Source organism: Mauremys reevesii, linkage group 27 (assembly GCF_016161935.1).
Source record: "Mauremys reevesii isolate NIE-2019 linkage group 27, ASM1616193v1, whole genome shotgun sequence".
Classification (NCBI taxonomy): domain Eukaryota; kingdom Metazoa; phylum Chordata; order Testudines; family Geoemydidae; genus Mauremys; species Mauremys reevesii.
This window is the reverse complement of record NC_052649.1, coordinates 5,371,801-5,388,509: the sequence shown is the minus strand read 5'-3', so window position 1 is coordinate 5,388,509 and position 16,709 is coordinate 5,371,801. Positions and strand designations below refer to the sequence as shown.

At 63.4% G+C, this 16,709-nt stretch overlaps 1 protein-coding gene across 15 annotated transcripts in view; it reads left to right on the top strand.

The window, feature by feature from the left end:
- SRCIN1 (SRC kinase signaling inhibitor 1) overlaps window positions 1-16,709 on the top strand; it is a 168,849-nt gene that overhangs the window by 136,198 nt on the left and 15,942 nt on the right. For all 15 annotated transcript variants that reach the window (XM_039516601.1, XM_039516615.1, XM_039516614.1 and 12 more), the window contains 10 exons: window positions 1,281-1,373; window positions 2,416-2,459; window positions 3,296-3,474; window positions 5,353-5,528; window positions 5,923-6,044; window positions 8,673-8,820; window positions 11,954-12,254; window positions 13,703-13,946; window positions 15,369-15,523; window positions 15,621-15,773. In XM_039516601.1, the coding sequence (XP_039372535.1) occupies window positions 1,281-1,373; window positions 2,416-2,459; window positions 3,296-3,474; window positions 5,353-5,528; window positions 5,923-6,044; window positions 8,673-8,820; window positions 11,954-12,254; window positions 13,703-13,946; window positions 15,369-15,523; window positions 15,621-15,773 (1,615 nt within the window). The remainder of the gene's footprint in view (window positions 1-1,280; window positions 1,374-2,415; window positions 2,460-3,295; window positions 3,475-5,352; window positions 5,529-5,922; window positions 6,045-8,672; window positions 8,821-11,953; window positions 12,255-13,702; window positions 13,947-15,368; window positions 15,524-15,620; window positions 15,774-16,709) is intronic.

Genomic DNA, 16,709 nt, shown 5'->3' with positions numbered 1-16,709 from the left:
TGACTGGGCCTCAGGACTCCTGGGTTCTTTTTCTTAACTCTTTCCTGCTGTCGGACCTTGGCTAATGCATCAGGCAGGTTATGGAGGTGGGGGAATCTGGGGTCTGGGTCACCTCTTGGTGCCACTTGGTAGAGAAAAACTTCAGTGGGATGACGAGGAGGGAGGATGGTCTGGTGGATAAGGCTCTGGGCTGGGATTCAGGTAGACCCAAGTTCAGTGCTGGCTTTTCACGGGCGCCCTGTGTCGCTCTGAGTTGGAGCTTTGCTGCCGCTCAGCCCCCATTGTGACGCCGATGGCCGTGTCTGCACCCATGGCGCTGCATAGTCAGGGGCTGAGGTGGGAGCTAGCTGGGCAGTCCTGCCGGGACGTCCATCCAGCTCTTTGCAGCACGCTGGCGTGAGTCAGTGGCCATGCAGACATACCCCATTGGAATCCTGGCCCCTTATCACTCTGTGCCTCAGTTTCCCTGGCAGCCTGTCCCTATCCCAGCTTATCAAACGAGGGGCCCCACACAAGAGGGAGAGATTCTGTCTTCGCCAGCCTGTGTATGAAAAGCCGGAGCCCCCACTGTAACGGGAGAGCTGCATTCAGGCAGGTAGCTGGTATGGAAATAAGCCATTATCTTGCCTTTCATCTCTCTGCGCCTGTCTCTTCATCTCCCAAGCAATGATGGTCTCATTTGTTGTTCCCAGGGCCGTGAGCTGGGCTGCCAGGGGAGGGTGGGGGGAGCCCTTCAGGATCTGTCCCGGGGGAGAGAGATGGGGGAGGATGGAGGCGGACAGCAAAGGGCAGCGGAATTAGCAGCGCTGTCCCGTCACGGGCTGCTGTACCAGCAAACGCCTGCGCCAGATGGACTCATTATTCACAGGCCGCCCAGGGCCCCAGTAGGGCAGGACGAGGCTCAAAGAAGGACAAGGCCCTCAGGGACAGACTGAGGGTTGAGATCCCTCGTTAAATATTGCCCGGTCTCTACTGCCAGGGATGGGGGTGGGAGGCTGGAGCAGAGAGAGAGAGATGGAGGGTTGGATCCCAGCCGGCGCAAATGGACATGGGGAGGGAATTGACCTCAAGGGAGCTCCACTGATCTACACCAGACAAAGGTCTGGCCCTGAGACCCCAACAGGGTTCGAGCACCTGGGGGGTGGATCCAGCTGGGGCGTTCTCCTGGGCAAGGCCAGGACCCTGGGGTCCATAGGCCCTTGGCCTCCCCTGCGGATACCCGGCCCTGGAGGGTCCGTCTGCTGGAGCCCGGCTCTAACCCAGCTCCTTTGCCCCCCAAGGGAACGGATGGAAGCCATGGAGAAGCAGATCGCCAGCCTGACGGGGCTGGTGCAGAGCGCGCTGCTCCGGGGCTCCGACGGCGAGACCCCCAGGTAAGGAAGGGGGGCAGGAAGCCGCTGATCCTGCCCCAGCGTGGCGCAGGTGGCAGGTTGGCCGTGATCCGGCCTTTCCTGGCGATCTCAATAGCCACGAGCTGCATCCCGCAGTGTCCTGCAGGGGGCGCCGGGGGCTATTTTATGGGAACGCGGCGCGTTCAATGGAAGTGCGTGGGGATTGGAGGCTTCAAGCCGCGCCCAGCGATGCGGCTGCCGAGAGGAAACCAAAGGGCGCAGCGCATCGCTCTCATCCCCAGCGGCCCCGGCGGATTCTCCAGGGGGGTGGGGAGAGCGCCCCAGACACACGGGCCATCTGCGAATGAGGCCCTGATCGCCGCTCCCCCGGGATGGTCACCCAGGGCTGACAGCAGAGCAGGGCCCGGGGACCAGGCCTGTGATAGGCTCTTAGGAATGGTGCTAAGGACCATGCCCACAGTCCATGTAGCCCAGCACCAGCTACTGCCGAGCAAGGTTCCAGATTCCCCCTTCGGGGCAACTTTGGCCCAGCGAGCGTCTTCCTCTGAGCCAGGAGGGTCGACAGCCCTTCCAAAGTGCTTGGTGTCCCGTCCTTTCACTGTGGATTTCTCCGACTCTGGCGAGTCTTTGTTCTGCCTGGACTCGCTCCATTCCTGCTAAGCTGCGGGCTGCTATCTTGTGGCAGTGAGTTCCACCGGCTCGTGGTGCCCAGCGGGCCCGGTGCTCATGGACACTCAGGCCAGTGCAGGCAGTTCTAACAGTGCAAGGGGGCCTCAGAGTGGCCGTAAATCTCACTGGCTCCCCACTCAAGGCCTCACGGCCCAGGGGAACCCCAGCATGGTCAGCTTGGGACGGGAGAGGCGAGATCTCCCTTTGGGACCGTTTGAGGGGAGAGATTAGGAGGGGGCAGCATGACCCCAACACGTCTCAGTAAACATCCTTCTCCGGGCACCTCCCCCCTACTCGTGGCTTAGCTCGGTGACCTCCCACCTTTGCCGGCTCTCCTGGGCCGGGGCTGGGGGTGTTTATCCCGCTCTCACCTGCCGCCCTCCTCTCCATGCAGCGAGAAGACGGACGCCACCAACGGAGGGACCCCCCCGTCAGCATGTGAGTGATGGAGCCGCAGCCCCAAGCCCCGCCGGTGCACTGGGTCCTCCCACTCCGGGGGCTGGGGAGCCGCCATTGGGGTAGCTGGCCCCAGGTCGGAGGGGAGCACGTGGGATTTCGGGCTCCAGGGGCGTGTGGGAGGGGCCTCCAGGGCTCCCCTTCCTAGGCTGGTGGCGTTGTCCCTCGAGGATGGGTCCCCGTCCTCTGCCCCCTGCCCCTCTCTCCAGTGAGGAACGTGGCTTCTGAGGGAGACAGTGAGCAGCTCCACAGAAAGACCCAGGAAGCCTGGCCCGGCCCCACCCCACACAGCAGCTCCTCCCCCACCAGCCCGGCCCCACGCACAGCAGCGCCTGCCCCACCAGCCCAGCCCCACGCACAGCAGTGCATTCCTCGCTCGGTGCTCTAAAATCCCCTCCTTGCCCACACTGGGAGCGCCCAGACGAGTGATTCTGTTTCTAGGGGCTCTTTGGCAGCTGGTTTCTTGCTGCCTGGTCTCGATACAATTCTGGGCACCAAACCCACTCGCCTTTAGGCAGAAACAGGGCTGGGTTTAGCCGCAGGACCGGGCCGGGAAGTGGGTTCTGTGGAAGGTGGGAGAACCAGATTTGCAGACCCAGCCATGGCGTGGGGTGTCTCTTGCTGGGGGGGACCGGTGGGCTGTGGAAGGGAGACCAAGGGGAGGTGCCTTATGTTTATGTAGGGTCTCCCCTCCAGACTGCAAGCACCATGTGTGTCTAGAGGGGGGAGCAGAGGGGGCAGAGAACGAGGGAGAAGGGATGGGAGCCTTCCCCGGACTTAGCACGGCATTGGCTGTCCTGCTCTGTTCCTGCCCTCAGCCGCCAGCCGGAGCTGCACGGGGACTCCGATCTCTGCCCCTTCGCACCCCTCTGCCACCAGCACCCCGGCCGGGCAGCCGACGGCCATCACCCGCCTGCACATGCAGCTGCACCTCCACGACCTGCAGCAGAACGCCAGCGACCTCCGCAACCAGCTGCAGCAGCTCAAGAAGCTGCAGGTGAGGAGCACCAGCCCGGGGCGCCGTCCGGGAGCGTGCCCGCCGGCTCTCATCGGGGCACATGCGGCTCAGGGCCAGGCGAGTCGGGCCTTGCCTCCTAGCACAGAGCTCCTGGCCCCAGTGGCAGGGGGTGGGGACGGTCACCCGCAGGCAGAAATGGCCCAGTCTGCAAAAGGACCCCCGGAGTCAGGCCTATGCTGGAAAACAAAGTGTGGTCTTAACCCGGGTTCAAATAGCAGTGAAGATCCAGCCACGTGGCTTTAACCCCAGGCTCCCCCATCACTCACGCTGCCGTGTCTGCACTGGTCTAAGAACACCCCTTTGTCACAGTGTAGACAGACCCTAAGGAGGCAGCTTGTCCTCCATGTGCCATTGTGTCCTCCGCCTCTTGTCCGAAACCACCATCTAGCGCCTGTGGTGCTGGCAATACGAGAACCCGCCTGAGACCCGCCAACGAGCCGTCCCGTGGCAATAGCCCCTGTGGGGGCAGAAAGCACCGCAGCCCGTTCACCAGCCCTGAGCCCGCTGTCCTGCTGCTCAGGGCTTGGACTCAGCAGCTTCTTGGCCTGGAGCAAAGCAAAGGAGCGTTGGTTGGCAAGGGGGGATTGGCTGTTCCGTGTCCAGTTAAGATCCGGGGTAGCGGAGCAGCGTTCCCCCACATCCACAGCCGGGCCCCCCAATCTCCCTCCTCTCTCCCTGCTAGCTCGTACCCGCACCCGCAGCTTGCACCAGAATCCCACCCTTCCTGCTGAGCGGTGCTGGCCCTGGCACTGGACGGCCAGGCAGATGGCAGCTCCCCGTCAGGAGCCAGGGATTTTGGTGGCCAGGCCCAGCTTTTCTTGGCCTTGTTTAGCGCCAAAGCTAATTACTAGGGACAGATTTGGGGGGAGCGGCGGTTCCGGCTGGTGCGGCAGAGATGGGGGAGGGGGAAGCGGTCCAGTCGGGTGGAATGGAGAACGGCTGACGCCCTCCCAGAGCCCGGCTCCCTCCGTCAATCGGCCAGATTCCTGGGAAATACGTCAGAGATCAAAGTCCAGTCTGTGCCACACCCACCCACCCCTGTGTCTGTCTCGCCCTGACCCTCCTTGGCAGACCCTGCCACAGCCAGGATTGCCAGGAGAACCAGCAGGGCCGAGCCCGGTGGCTTTGCCCGGGGAAAGCACGCAGAGTGCAGGGGTTGGGGAACCATCTTTGCCAGCTGTTTGATTTCCAGGCTGACCCGCGGGTGGACACAAGAGCCGGCCTGGTAGTCGTGATGAAGGGTGGTTGGTTGCTCTCCAGTGGGACAGAGGAAAAGGGGATCCCCGGCGAGCCCCCCAACCTGTGTGCTAGGGCTGAGATGCACCCACCTGTCACGCTGGGGGGTTAATGTGTAATCGACTTGTCCCCCCCAGTGCCACCACCACGTTCTCCCCCATGCAGTGACAGCCTCATGTTATCCCCAGAGATGGGGTCAGCACCTCACACGCATGGCCCTGGGGAATCCCCCCTCGTCAGGGCACTTGGCTGCTGGGTGGCAGCCCCCCAGGTTCCCAGCCAGCCTTGAATCCCTCCCACCCTTCGCCCTCCTATGTGCAAACGGGAGCTCCCTGTCTCCTGTTCTACTAGGAAAGACTCCCTTGCTGAGCTGGGGTTCTGGCTCCCCGTGCCTTGCTCCAACCACTAGATCACACTCCCGGCTAGAACGGGGAATAGAACCCAGGAGTCCTGGCTCCCCCTGCCCTGCATTGCCATTCTGGGTGTTCGGATCTGTATTGGGGGGCGGGGACAGAATCGGTCGGCTTTTCCGTTTCCTCGTGCTCCCTGAAGTATCCCCAGTTCACGCCCTCCCGTCCCTTCTCTGTCCCCCCACCCCACCCCGCCTCTCTGACCTCACAGCTGCAGAACCAGGAGACGGTGAAGACGATGCTGCGGCGGACGGAGACGGAGATCAGCGTGCGGGTGACGGACACCATGCGCAAGCAGGAGGACCCCCTGCAGCGCCAGCGCAGCCTGGTGGAGGAGGAGCGGCTCCGCTACCTGAACGAGGAAGAGCTAATCACCCAGCAGTTAAAGTGAGGGCGGGATTGGGGGGGTGGGGCGCCCTGTGCCTGTCCCTGACTCTGCCTATGGCTCTGCCTTCTCCGAGTGGGCCTGGGAACGGCTCTGGGAATTCAAGTCTGTGTGGCCAGCTCCCCAGCTGGTATAAATTGGCCATAGCACCAGTGGGCCAGTTCGGAGAGGCCGCCAGTCGGCCTTCGTGCCGGTGCCTGATCCTGAATAGGTACCAGAGCTGCTAACGGCCCAACGGGCACAGCCCGGGGCCTGAGCTGCCAGCTGTGCGTGCGTGCCCCAGGAGCCCTGCCCGCACTCACCGATCCAGCCCAGCTGCTCCCCTTCCCCCAGCTCCCCCTCGCCCCGGCCTGGCGCGGAGGACGGGGGAGTGACATTCGCACGCTGTGCTTCCAGTGACCTGGAGAAGTCGGTGGAGAAGATCCAGAAGGACAATCACCGGCTCGTCCCCGTGCAGGAGCTGGAGGAGAAGGCCGTGGTGCTGAAACAGCTGGGGGAGACGCTGACCGAATTGAAGGGTGAGAGGGGGCCGGTGAGAAGAGAGGGCCGAGGGCCGGGGGGGACCCAGCAGTGCGTAGGTCTGGGGGCTGGTAGGATCATGGGCACGATTAGCTTGCACTCCTGAATGCTATCCAAGCGCATTCAATTGCACCCGTCAGGGATGGCCTAGGTTTGCTTGGTCCTCAGCGCCGGGGGCGGGGGCTGGGCTTCATGACGGCTCAGGGTCGCTTCCCGCCCTCCATTTCTGCGATTGTGTGGAGGTGGATGCGGGGCAGCCGTGGAGATGTGTGTGTGCCGGGCTCCGTATTCAGGATGGTTTGTGTGTGCGTTTGCAGGTGCACTTGTTGTTTTAGTTTATGTAGGAGGCTGTGCCCGGGGGCATATGTGCCGACAATTACAGGTGTTTCTGTGTCCGCATGTACTCGATGTGCAATTTGCATCCGCAGTCCCCAGCGGAACCAATGAGAACCAGGCGTCCAATCCCCTTAGGCAGCTTTCAAAGCTTCACCCAGAAGGCGTTTGGACCTTTGATTTTATTGTGGGGTTGGCTTGTGGTTTGGAGCTGGCAGACGTGAACCTGGAATTGCACACACGTGTGTGTTTGGTTTGTTGTCTGTGGAAGTTTGCATATGTCCCATGTGTGAACCAGATGGTTACCAGGTGTGTAAGTTTGGCTGCGTGAGTCATGTGTTTGGGAGTTGTATATGTCTGGGTTGTATGTGTATTTGCATGTCTGGGTTTGTGTGTGTCTCCCTGCGTTGGTGTGTTCACATGCTTGTATCGTATGTTTACCTGTGAGTTTGTATGTATTTGGGTTGCGTGAGCTGGTGTGTGTGTGTGTGTGTGTGTGTTGCGTGTTGCCTCCCTGTGTTTGGGTGGCGTGTTGCCTGCATGTTTGGGTTGTGTGTTGCCTGTGTGTTTGCACGTCTCTGGGTTGCAGGTTTGCATGTATTTGGGCTGCGGGCTGGTTGCACGTGTCTGGGTTGTGTGTTGCCTGTGTGTTAGTGTGGCCGCACGCCTGCCGGTGTGTTTGCGGCTCTCCCACGTGACTGCCTGCGTGGCTGGGTCCCAGTTTGCTCTGCTAGCTGTCAGAGGGAGTGCCGGAGACGCCGCCTGAGTGGATCTGACAGCTCATGGCGCTTGTGGCTCTGCCTCGGCCTCCCCTGCCGCCAGGGGCCTGCGCTCAGCCGTCCCCCCCCTGCCATGGCCCATCTCTGGGCTGGAGTCCCCCTCCCCTCCTGTAGCAAAACCCCCATTGAACATGGCAGAGTTTGTGCTTCCCGGAGCCAAGCCAGCTGCTAAGCGTAGGTGTGTTAAGAGCTGCCGTGGGCATGGGAGGGCATGGGAGCGATGGGAGGGCATGGGAGCGATGGGAGCGATGGGAGGGCATGGGAGCGATGGGAGGGCATGGGAGCGATGGGAGGGCATGGGAGGGCATGGGAGTGGACGGCCAGCAGACAGGGGGCTGGGCTTTGCCTGGCCTTTAGATCGACCAGGGAGAGCGCCCCTCCCCCATCACCCCCGCCTGCCACGTGGATGCGGAAGGTGGCCGGCAGCCAGAGCGAATGGGTGGAGCACAAGGCTGGGAGCCAGGAGCCCCCTGCGTTCGAATCTGGCCCCGCCACCGACTCGCTGCACGTCCTTGGTCAAGGCTCCCCGTGCCCATGGCGGGTGCCCCTCTCCCACAAGTGCAGATAACAAGTTACTGCTGCCCCACTTTCAACCAGGTTTGACCCACTAGCTCCGCCCGTCACCCCGGAAGCAGTGACAGCCCTGGCCAGCCCCGACAGCGAGAAAGAGAGGGTACAAACAGCCCAGCGAGCAGAGGGGGTGTAACCGCCGCCCTGTGCTCAGGGTGAACGTAACAAACAGCAGGAGCCTCCTCCCACCCGGGGGAGGCTGCCCGAGCATCTGAACCGTGTGGCTGGTGGGGGGTTGGCTGGGTCAGGGTGGGGGCGTGGGAAGCAGGAGAAAATTCAGAGCCGCAGAGAGAGGAGGCAGCAAGGAAGCGCTAGACCCAGTGTCGCCTCTCTAGGTGTTTCTGTGAGTACAGGGTTACCGTATTTCAAGGTCCCGAAGAGAGGGCACTGCCAGGGGAAGGCAGGGGGGACAGTTTCTGTGGCAATACCATCCCAGGCCCCCCTTACTCCTGCGGAACGGCCTTCAGAGCCGGGTGCCCGGTCAGCAGCCGCTGCTCGCCAGCCGCCCAGCTCTGAAGGCGAGGGGAAGAGGACAAGTGAGGGAAAATGACAGACATTTGTCCCTATGTCAGAAATCCCCCGGGATGGAGATTGGAGGGCCAGAAAAGAGGTGGCGTTCAGGGAAAGCCGGACGTACGGTAACCCTGCGTGAGTAGGCAGAGGTGCTCTGGCCCTGCGTCGTGTGCGTGGCGGGCTGTGCCCATGGCAGGGGCTGTGGCGGCTCTGCCTGCACAGGGAGTGCCCATGAGCTGCCGCTTGCAATCACGGGAGCTTTTCTCCTAGGCCGGACGGGGAGGAGGGTTTTCCCCTACGTTCTCCCAGCCATGCCAGGCAGACGTGGGCAAGGCAGAGCCGGGTGTGTCTCTGGGTGCAGGGCTTTGCGTTCCCATGCAGCGGGGAGGGGCCTCCCTGGGCCTGCTCTGACCCTGCTCCTCCCCCGCCCAGCTCACTTCCCCAGCCTGCAGAGCAAGATGCGGGTGGTGCTGCGGGTGGAGGTGGAGGCCGTGAAGTTCCTCAAGGAGGAGCCGCACCGGCTGGACGGCCTGCTGAAGCGCTGCAAGACCGTGACAGACACCCTCGCCCAGATCCGCAGGTGAGCTACTCCCAGCCTGGATCCACAGGGGAGTCCTGCTACCCCACCCCAGGGCGGGTCCTGGCTCCCTGGGCCCAGATCCTGGTGTGCCCTCCCAGCCTGGATCCACAGGGGAGTCCTGCTACCCCACCCCAGGGCGGGTCCCGGCTCCCTGGGCCCTGATCCTGGTGTGCCCTCCCAGCCTGGATCCACAGGGGAGTCCTGCTACTCCACCCCAGGGCAGGTCCTGGCTCCCTGGGCCCAGATCCTGGTGTGCCCTCCCAGCCTGGATCCACAGGGGAGTCCTGCTATCCCACCCCAGGGCGGGTCCTGGCTCCCTGGGCCCTGATCCTGGTGTGCCCTCCCAGCCTGGATCCACAGGGGAGTCCTGCTACCCACCCCAGGGCGGGTCCTGGCTCCCTGGGCCCAGATCCTGGTGTGCCCTCCCAGCCTGGATCCACAGGGGAGTCCTGCTACCCACCCCAGGGCGGGTCCTGGCTCCCTGGGCCCAGATCCTGGTGTGCCCTCCCAGCCTGGATCCACAGGGGAGTCCTGCTACCCCACCCCAGGGCGGGTCCTGGCTCCCTGGGCCCAGATCCTGGTGTGCCCTCCCAGCCTGGATCCACAGGGGAGTCCTGCTACCCCACCCCAGGGCGGGTCCTGGCTCCCTGGGCCCAGATCCTGGTGTGCCCTCCCAGCCTGGATCCACAGGGGAGTCCTGCTACCCACCCCAGGGCGGGTCCCGGCTCCCTGGGCCCAGATCCTGGTGTGCCCTCCCAGCCTGGATCCACAGGGGAGTCCTGCTACTCCACCCCAGGGCGGGTCCTGGCTCCGTGGGCCCGGAACCGGGTGTGCCCGCCCCGCGTGGATCCACAGGAGTCCTGCTACTCCACCCCAGGGCGGGTCCTGGCTCCCTGGGCCCAGATCCTGGTGTGCCCTCCCAGCCTGGATCCACAGGGGAGTCCTGCTACCCCACCCCAGGGCGGGTCCTGGCTCCCTGGGCCCAGATCCTGGTGTGCCCTCCCAGCCTGGATCCACAGGGGAGTCCTGCTACCCACCCCAGGGCGGGTCCGGGCTCCTGGGCCCAGATCCTGGTGTGCCCTCCCAGCCTGGATCCACAGGGGAGTCCTGCTACCCCACCCCAGGGCGGGTCCCGGCTCCTGGGCCCAGATCCTGGTGTGCCCTCCCAGCCTGGATCCACAGGGGAGTCCTGCTACCCCACCCCAGGGCGGGTCCTGGCTCCCTGGGCCCAGATCCTGGTGTGCCCTCCCAGCCTGGATCCACAGGGGAGTCCTGCTACCCCACCCCAGGGCGGGTCCTGGCTCCTGGGCCCAGATCCTGGTGTGCCCTCCCAGCCTGGATCCACAGGGGAGTCCTGCTACCCCACCCCAGGGCGGGTCCTGGCTCCCTGGGCCCAGATCCTGGTGTGCCCTCCCAGCCTGGATCCACAGGGGAGTCCTGCTACCCACCCCAGGGCGGGTCCTGGCTCCCTGGGCCCAGATCCTGGTGTGCCCTCCCAGCCTGGATCCACAGGGGAGTCCTGCTACTCCACCCCAGGGCAGGTCCCGGCTCCCTGGGCCCAGATCCTGGTGTGCCCTCCCAGCCTGGATCCACAGGGGGGTCCTGCTACTCCACCCCAGGGCGGGTCCTGGCTCCTGGGCCCAGATCCTGGTGTGCCCTCCCAGCCTGGATCCACAGGGGAGTCCTGCTACTCCACCCCAGGGCGGGTCCTGGCTCCTGGGCCCTGATCCTGGTGTGCCCTCCCAGCCTGGATCCACAGGAGTCCTGCCATCCCACCCCAGGGCGGGTCCTGGCTCCCTGGGCCCAGATCCTGGTGTGCCCTCCCAGCCTGGATCCACAGGGGAGTCCTGCTACTCCACCCCAGGGCGGGTCCTGGCTCCCTGGGCCCAGATCCTGGTGTGCCCTCCCAGCCTGGATCCACAGGGGAGTCCTGCTACCCCACCCCAGGGCGGGTCCCGGCTCCCTGGGCCCAGATCCTGGTGTGCCCTCCCAGCCTGGATCCACAGGGGAGTCCTGCTATCCCACCCCAGGGCGGGTCCTGGCTCCCTGGGCCCAGATCCTGGTGTGCCCTCCCAGCCTGGATCCACAGGGGAGTCCTGCTACCCCACCCCAGGGCGGGTCCTGGCTCCCTGGGCCCAGATCCTGGTGTGCCCTCCCAGCCTGGATCCACAGGGGAGTCCTGCTACCCCACCCCAGGGCGGGTCCTGGCTCCCTGGGCCCAGATCCTGGTGTGCCCTCCCAGCCTGGATCCACAGGGGAGTCCTGCTACCCCACCCCAGGGCAGGTCCCGGCTCCCTGGGCCCTGATCCCTGCTGGGGCAGAGGGAGGGGTCTGGTTCCTCTCTCCGCTCCACCAACGATCCCATTCTCAGTCACCCCTTTGTCAAATTTCCCAGCCAGCCCCTTCCTGCTCTCTCGGGCATGGGAGGCGCTCCCCGTATCCATGCCCACAGCCGCTCTTCGTCCTCTGCCCTGAAGCCTGCGCCTGACGGTGCTTGGGCAGCTGGGCTCAGATCCTCCCAAGGGATTTGGGCACCTCAATACCTGGTGTCTCTCCATGCACCGATCAGAATAATCTCACAGGTCCCTTGAGCTGCCCCATCTGTCCGTCTGTCTCTATCCGCTCATTGTCTTTCGTCTTCGAGTGGAAGCTCGTTGGGGCAGGGGCTGCCTTTTTGTTCTGGGTTTGTACTGCACCTAACACGACGGGTGCTCATCACACCCTCTAGGCACCCCAGTAATTACTGGAATACAAACGATGATCATTAGTGCTGCCTGGGAAAGGACAATTTAGTCCTGGTGGGAAATTTCAATTGAGTTTTGAATTGTGAAATTTTGTGTGTGCGTTTGACCAAAAAAAACCCAAACCCAACAGCGGGATGGGGAGGGGAGGGGGTTGAAAAACCTTTTTTGGTTAAAAAAAAAAGAAAAATGTTTGTTTTGAAAACTGAAAACGCCCCATTATTTGGCGGTTGTTGATAAATGTATCGACCCACACGGAACTGTTCGATGTGGTTGAAAATGTGTTTGGCAACAGGTTACAGCACTTCCTGGCTGCGCTGCCCCCACCCCCACCCCAGCCCCCCAACTCCCCAGCCCCCCATGGGGACCTCTGAACTCTGTTCCATTGGCAGGCAAGTGGATGAGAGCGTGTGGGCTCCGTCCAACAACCTGAGCCAGTCCCCGAAGAAGGTGGCATCAGAGACCGATTTCAGCAAGGGTCTGGATTTCGAGGTCCCCACCAGCCCCCCGATGAACCTCCATGACCTGACCGCCTCCACAGATACCCTGGGCACGCCGGGCTTCGGGCAGAGCGGCCCCCAGCCCCCCAAGAGCAATAACCCCTCCCGGGCTCCGGAGATGGTGCCGGCCAAGACCCAGACGGGCCCCGAGATGCCCGGCAGGAGGAGTGCGGACAAGGCCGTGTCCGTGGAGGTGAGAGCTGGGGTCGGGGGAGAGCCTGGCGCTCCTGCGGTGTTGTCTGGCCTGTCGCACACCCAGGAGAGGTTCAAGGCCAGGCCTGCAGGCCAACCCTGTTAGGAACTGAGAATAAAGTGCTCCGGGATTTTTATACTGCAGGGCTTGAATCAGCCCTGTCACTCTGGGGTGTGTGCTGTAGGGGGCGCCATCTCCCCACCTATCAACATTCCCCACTGAAGCAGCTGTTGTCTTCTCTGCTGCTCAGTAGCTCCCCCGCTGGCTGCCTGCACAGGATAGAGCAGCCTGGGGGCTGCTCTGACATGAGGCGGCTCAGCGTGAGCCGAAAGAGAATCCTCTGGGAGAGAATCTGCCCTGGACTATTGATTGGGGCCTCTTTGAAATTGGTTTGGAAAAGCCGGGCAGTGCTGGGTTAAACCTTTAGTCCTGGAGTCTATTTATAAGGAGACCTAGAGGTTAGAGCAAGGGGAGGCCAGGGAGTCAAGACTTCTGGGTCCTGTCCCCAGCTCAGAGACGGAAGTGAGGGCTCGTGGTTAGAGCAGGCAGGGCTGGGAGTCAGGACTCCTGGGCTCTGTTCCCAGCTAGAGGAGGGGAGTGTGAGCAGAGAAAAGTGGACAAGGAATCAGGCCTCCGAGGTGCCATCCCCACCTCCGCCACTGACTCACTGTCACCTTGGGCAAGTTGCTTTCCCCTCTTCATGCCTCAGTTTCCCCAGCGATGATTTCCCCAGCTTACAGGAGGGGGTGTGAGGATGATCCAGGTGGCAGGGACCCTTCCTCTGCAGGCAGAGTCACCTGCTGGGATCATCGAGATGGATCTCACTGATTCCCAGCCGGCGCCGAGGCCTGGGGCCTGGGTGGCCCCTCTCTCTCTCCTGGTCCCTGCCTGTGGCTCACGTCTCCTGGGATGTGAAATGCTTTGGTCTAACTAGTTTTTGGGCTTAATACAGGGACGTGTGCGGGAGGTTTTCTGGCCCAGGCTATACAGGGGTCAGCCTAGATTAGGAGTTCTCAAATTTCACTGCACCGCAACCCTCTTCTGACAACAGAAACTATGACAGGACCCCAGGAGAGGGGGCTGAAGCCTGAACACGCCCAAGCCCCACTGCCCCGGGGCTTTGGCCCCAGGTTCCAGCAAGTCTAAGCCAGCCCTGGCGACCCCATTAAAACAGGGTCCCGACCCCCAGCTTGAGAACCGCTGGCCCAGATGATCCCTTCTGGCCACAGACTGTATGAAACCCTCTAGTGACTCAAACCCTTTGGAACAGCTATTCCCGGGGTTCCTCCCAGAGCCCCCCAGCCTGTACCCCGGGATTCTGTGCAGCTGGGGGTGGAGCTGAGTGCCCCAGATCCTCGTCCGGGTGCCACCTGTTCCCTGGGACGGGGAAGGCTCCCCCGGTCCGACCCCCCATGCAAGCCGCAGCGAGCTCTGCTTTCTGCCGGCAGGCCGCCGAGCGGGACTGGGAGGAGAAGAGGGCAGCACTGACCCAGTACAGCGCCAAGGACATTAACCGCCTCCTGGAGGAGACCCAGGCCGAGCTCATGAAGGCCATCCCCGACCTGGAGTTTGCCGCCAAGCACAAGCAGGCCACCGGCAGCGCCGCCTCCACGCCGGAGCACAAGCCCTCCAAGCCGCAGCACGCACAGAAAGCCACCGCCAAAATCGACCCCAACGGCCGCAGGGGCTCAGGTAGGGGACAGGGCAGAGCGGGGGAAGGGGTGGTCAAAAACCAGGGGTGCCCTTGGTAACACACCTCTGCCTCAGCTCTGAAGGTGCCCTCCCAAGTCGCACCCCCAGACCGCACCCCTCTTCAGCCTCTCTGCTACCCGCAGTGAGTCAGGACTCCTGGGTTCCATACCAGGCTCTCGGCGAGGAGTGGGCTTTAGTGGGGTGTCAGGACGCCTGGGTTCTATCCCCAGCCCTGGGAGGGCCGTGCAGCCTAGGGATTCTGCTCACACCCAGCTGCTGCGTCGATTCCTGCGGGATGCTAGCTCTGAACCTATCCCCTCCCAGGCCGGGGCAGCCGTCTCCCTGCGGCCCATCAGCTGGGGAATTCGGGCAGAAAGGGATTGAGGGGGACATGAGCATGGGCACAGGTAGTGCACCCCTGCAGGGCTGGTGTTACAATCACACACACACACACACACACACACACACACACACCCCCCATTAGCAAATCTATAAGGATGGCTGAGGCTGCAGCGCCCTCTCTTGGCCAGCCTGGGAAGTGCAAGAGACTCTCCCTCCCAATGCTGGCATGTGGCCTGCTAGGACCATCTGCAGTTCAGACCAGCCCCTGGCAGCTCTTCCAAGCTGCAAGCAGGACCTGCTCTGAGCGCCGCGCTGCTCCCTGGTGGAGAACCGTGCTCCGTGCAGGAAACACGGGTGAGCCTAGAAACTCAGCTGGGTTGGCATCAGGGGGGTTGAATGCGGTTTCGGAGGGTTTCCCTGCTGCCTTAACCAACGGGTCCCTATTGGAAGGGCTTTGCACCAGGTATGGGAACTGCTGCATTTCTGTCCACCGCCTGTAATGTGGACTGAATTTTAGAGCTCATGGTGCTGGCTAAGCTGCCCCCAGATCTACTAATGCACCCAGGGCCCCGTTCCTGCAAGGTCCTGAGCACCCTCTCAGGTTGCGGAGGGCGATCAGCACCTCGCAGGATTGGTCCCGTGATCCCTGATCCATGGCTAGCCCGGCCCTAGGCACGTCTGCCTCTCGGGCTGCGCAGGGCCGGTTGTGTGGCCGACCGTGCGCTGGGGCCTACGGGTGAGGTCCCCGGCGCCCTGTAACCCGACCCAAAAGGGGTCAGCAGCCAGGCCCTCCGAGCCAGAGGCAATCAGCGTGTCCTACGTAAGCCGCTGCCCTGTTGCAAAAGCCACAGGGATGTTCCCATCACACCCACGCCCCAAAGAGCACACGTCCTTCCTTATTGCACCGGCACATTCACAGGTGGGGGAACCCCCCAGGCTGGGCTGCCCCACACCCGCCTGAGCTGTGGACCCCTGGGGATTCCGCTGTGCCCCGCTCGACCGTAGGAGAGTCCCTGGCTTGGGGGGGGTGGATCGGGGAAGAGCCGGGCCTTGCCTCTAACGGCCCAGTTGTTTCCCCAGACGAGCTGACAGTCCCCAGGTATCGGACCGAGAAGCCCTCGAAATCGCCGCCTCCCCCCCCTCCTCGCCGGAGCTTCCCTTCCTCCCACGGGCTGACCACCACCCGCACCGGCGAAGTGATCGTCACCAGCAAGAAGGACTCCAGCTTCATGAAGGTATGGGGCGGGCTCCCCGGGGGGGGCGGGGAGCGGGAAGCCCCGGCCGGCCCCGGACGCCCAGGGATGATCCCCCCGCCCCCTCTCGCCCTTGCAGAAGGCGGAGTCGGAGGAGCTGGAGTCCCAGAAGCCCCAGGTGAAGCTCAGGCGGACGGTGTCGGAGGTCACCAGGCCCGCGTCCACCCCGCCCATCATCGCCTCCGCCATCAAGGACGACGACGAGGAGGACCGGATCATCGCCGAGCTGGAGGTGGGTGGGAGGGACACACATGACGGGAGCCCGCCCAGAATGACCCCCCCCTCCAGTCACCCTGGGCCCGATCCTGCACTCGCTCAGGAGGAGGAGCACTGCCATCACCAGAAGCAGGCTCGGGCCCCTGGCACGCAGGCAAGGAAGCACTGCCGCCTGGGGGAGGCACTGGGGAGGGGCAGTCGATCAGGTCACAGTGTACCCGGGGTAGTGGTCTGGTCCTAGCGTCTCCGCTCCTGGCTTCACGGAGGGACAGCTGGGCTCGTCAGCAGTCAGTGGGTTCGATCCTCCGGGGGCCCAGCAGGCTCAGTGTGGGGGGGGGCACCGGGCTTTGGCAGAGCGACCCCACCCCTTCACTCCAGGCTTCCGGCCGGTTTTGGAGTGTAGCCCCACCTGGCAGGTGCTCTGAAGCTCTGCCAGGTTCAGAGAAGGGTAGGTTGGAGTCCCCGCGCCCGGGATGGAAACCCGGAAGTCCAGGTACCCTGAGACGATCCATTCAGACACCGTGTCCTGGGGGGCGCCAGAAATCTCCCCCGAAAGCTGGCGCTTGCCCCATTTCCACACATCAGACAGAGCCGAGGGCTAGACGTCCGGGACACTTCTTGGGTCCTATTGAGTTCCCCCGTGGCTGGCTAGCACCGGGGGCTCCCTGGTCCAAACCCCACCGAGTATCTAGTTTGGGCGTCCAGCCCTGCTTGAAACCCGTTTGCAGACACCCCCATCGGACCGAGTGCCAGGGGAGTGCATGAGCCAGGCCGTGATGAGAGCGGCAGGCAGGAGAAACGAGCTCCCTGTCCCAGAATCAGAGCCACCAGAGACCCTGTGTTCCCCTCGGGCTCCGTCCCAGGCTGGGCCGGGGTTCTCCGTCCCCAGGGGACAGGCCGGACGCCACAGGGCACACGTCGTTCCAGGGGAGGAGCGTCTCTGTGGCCAGGT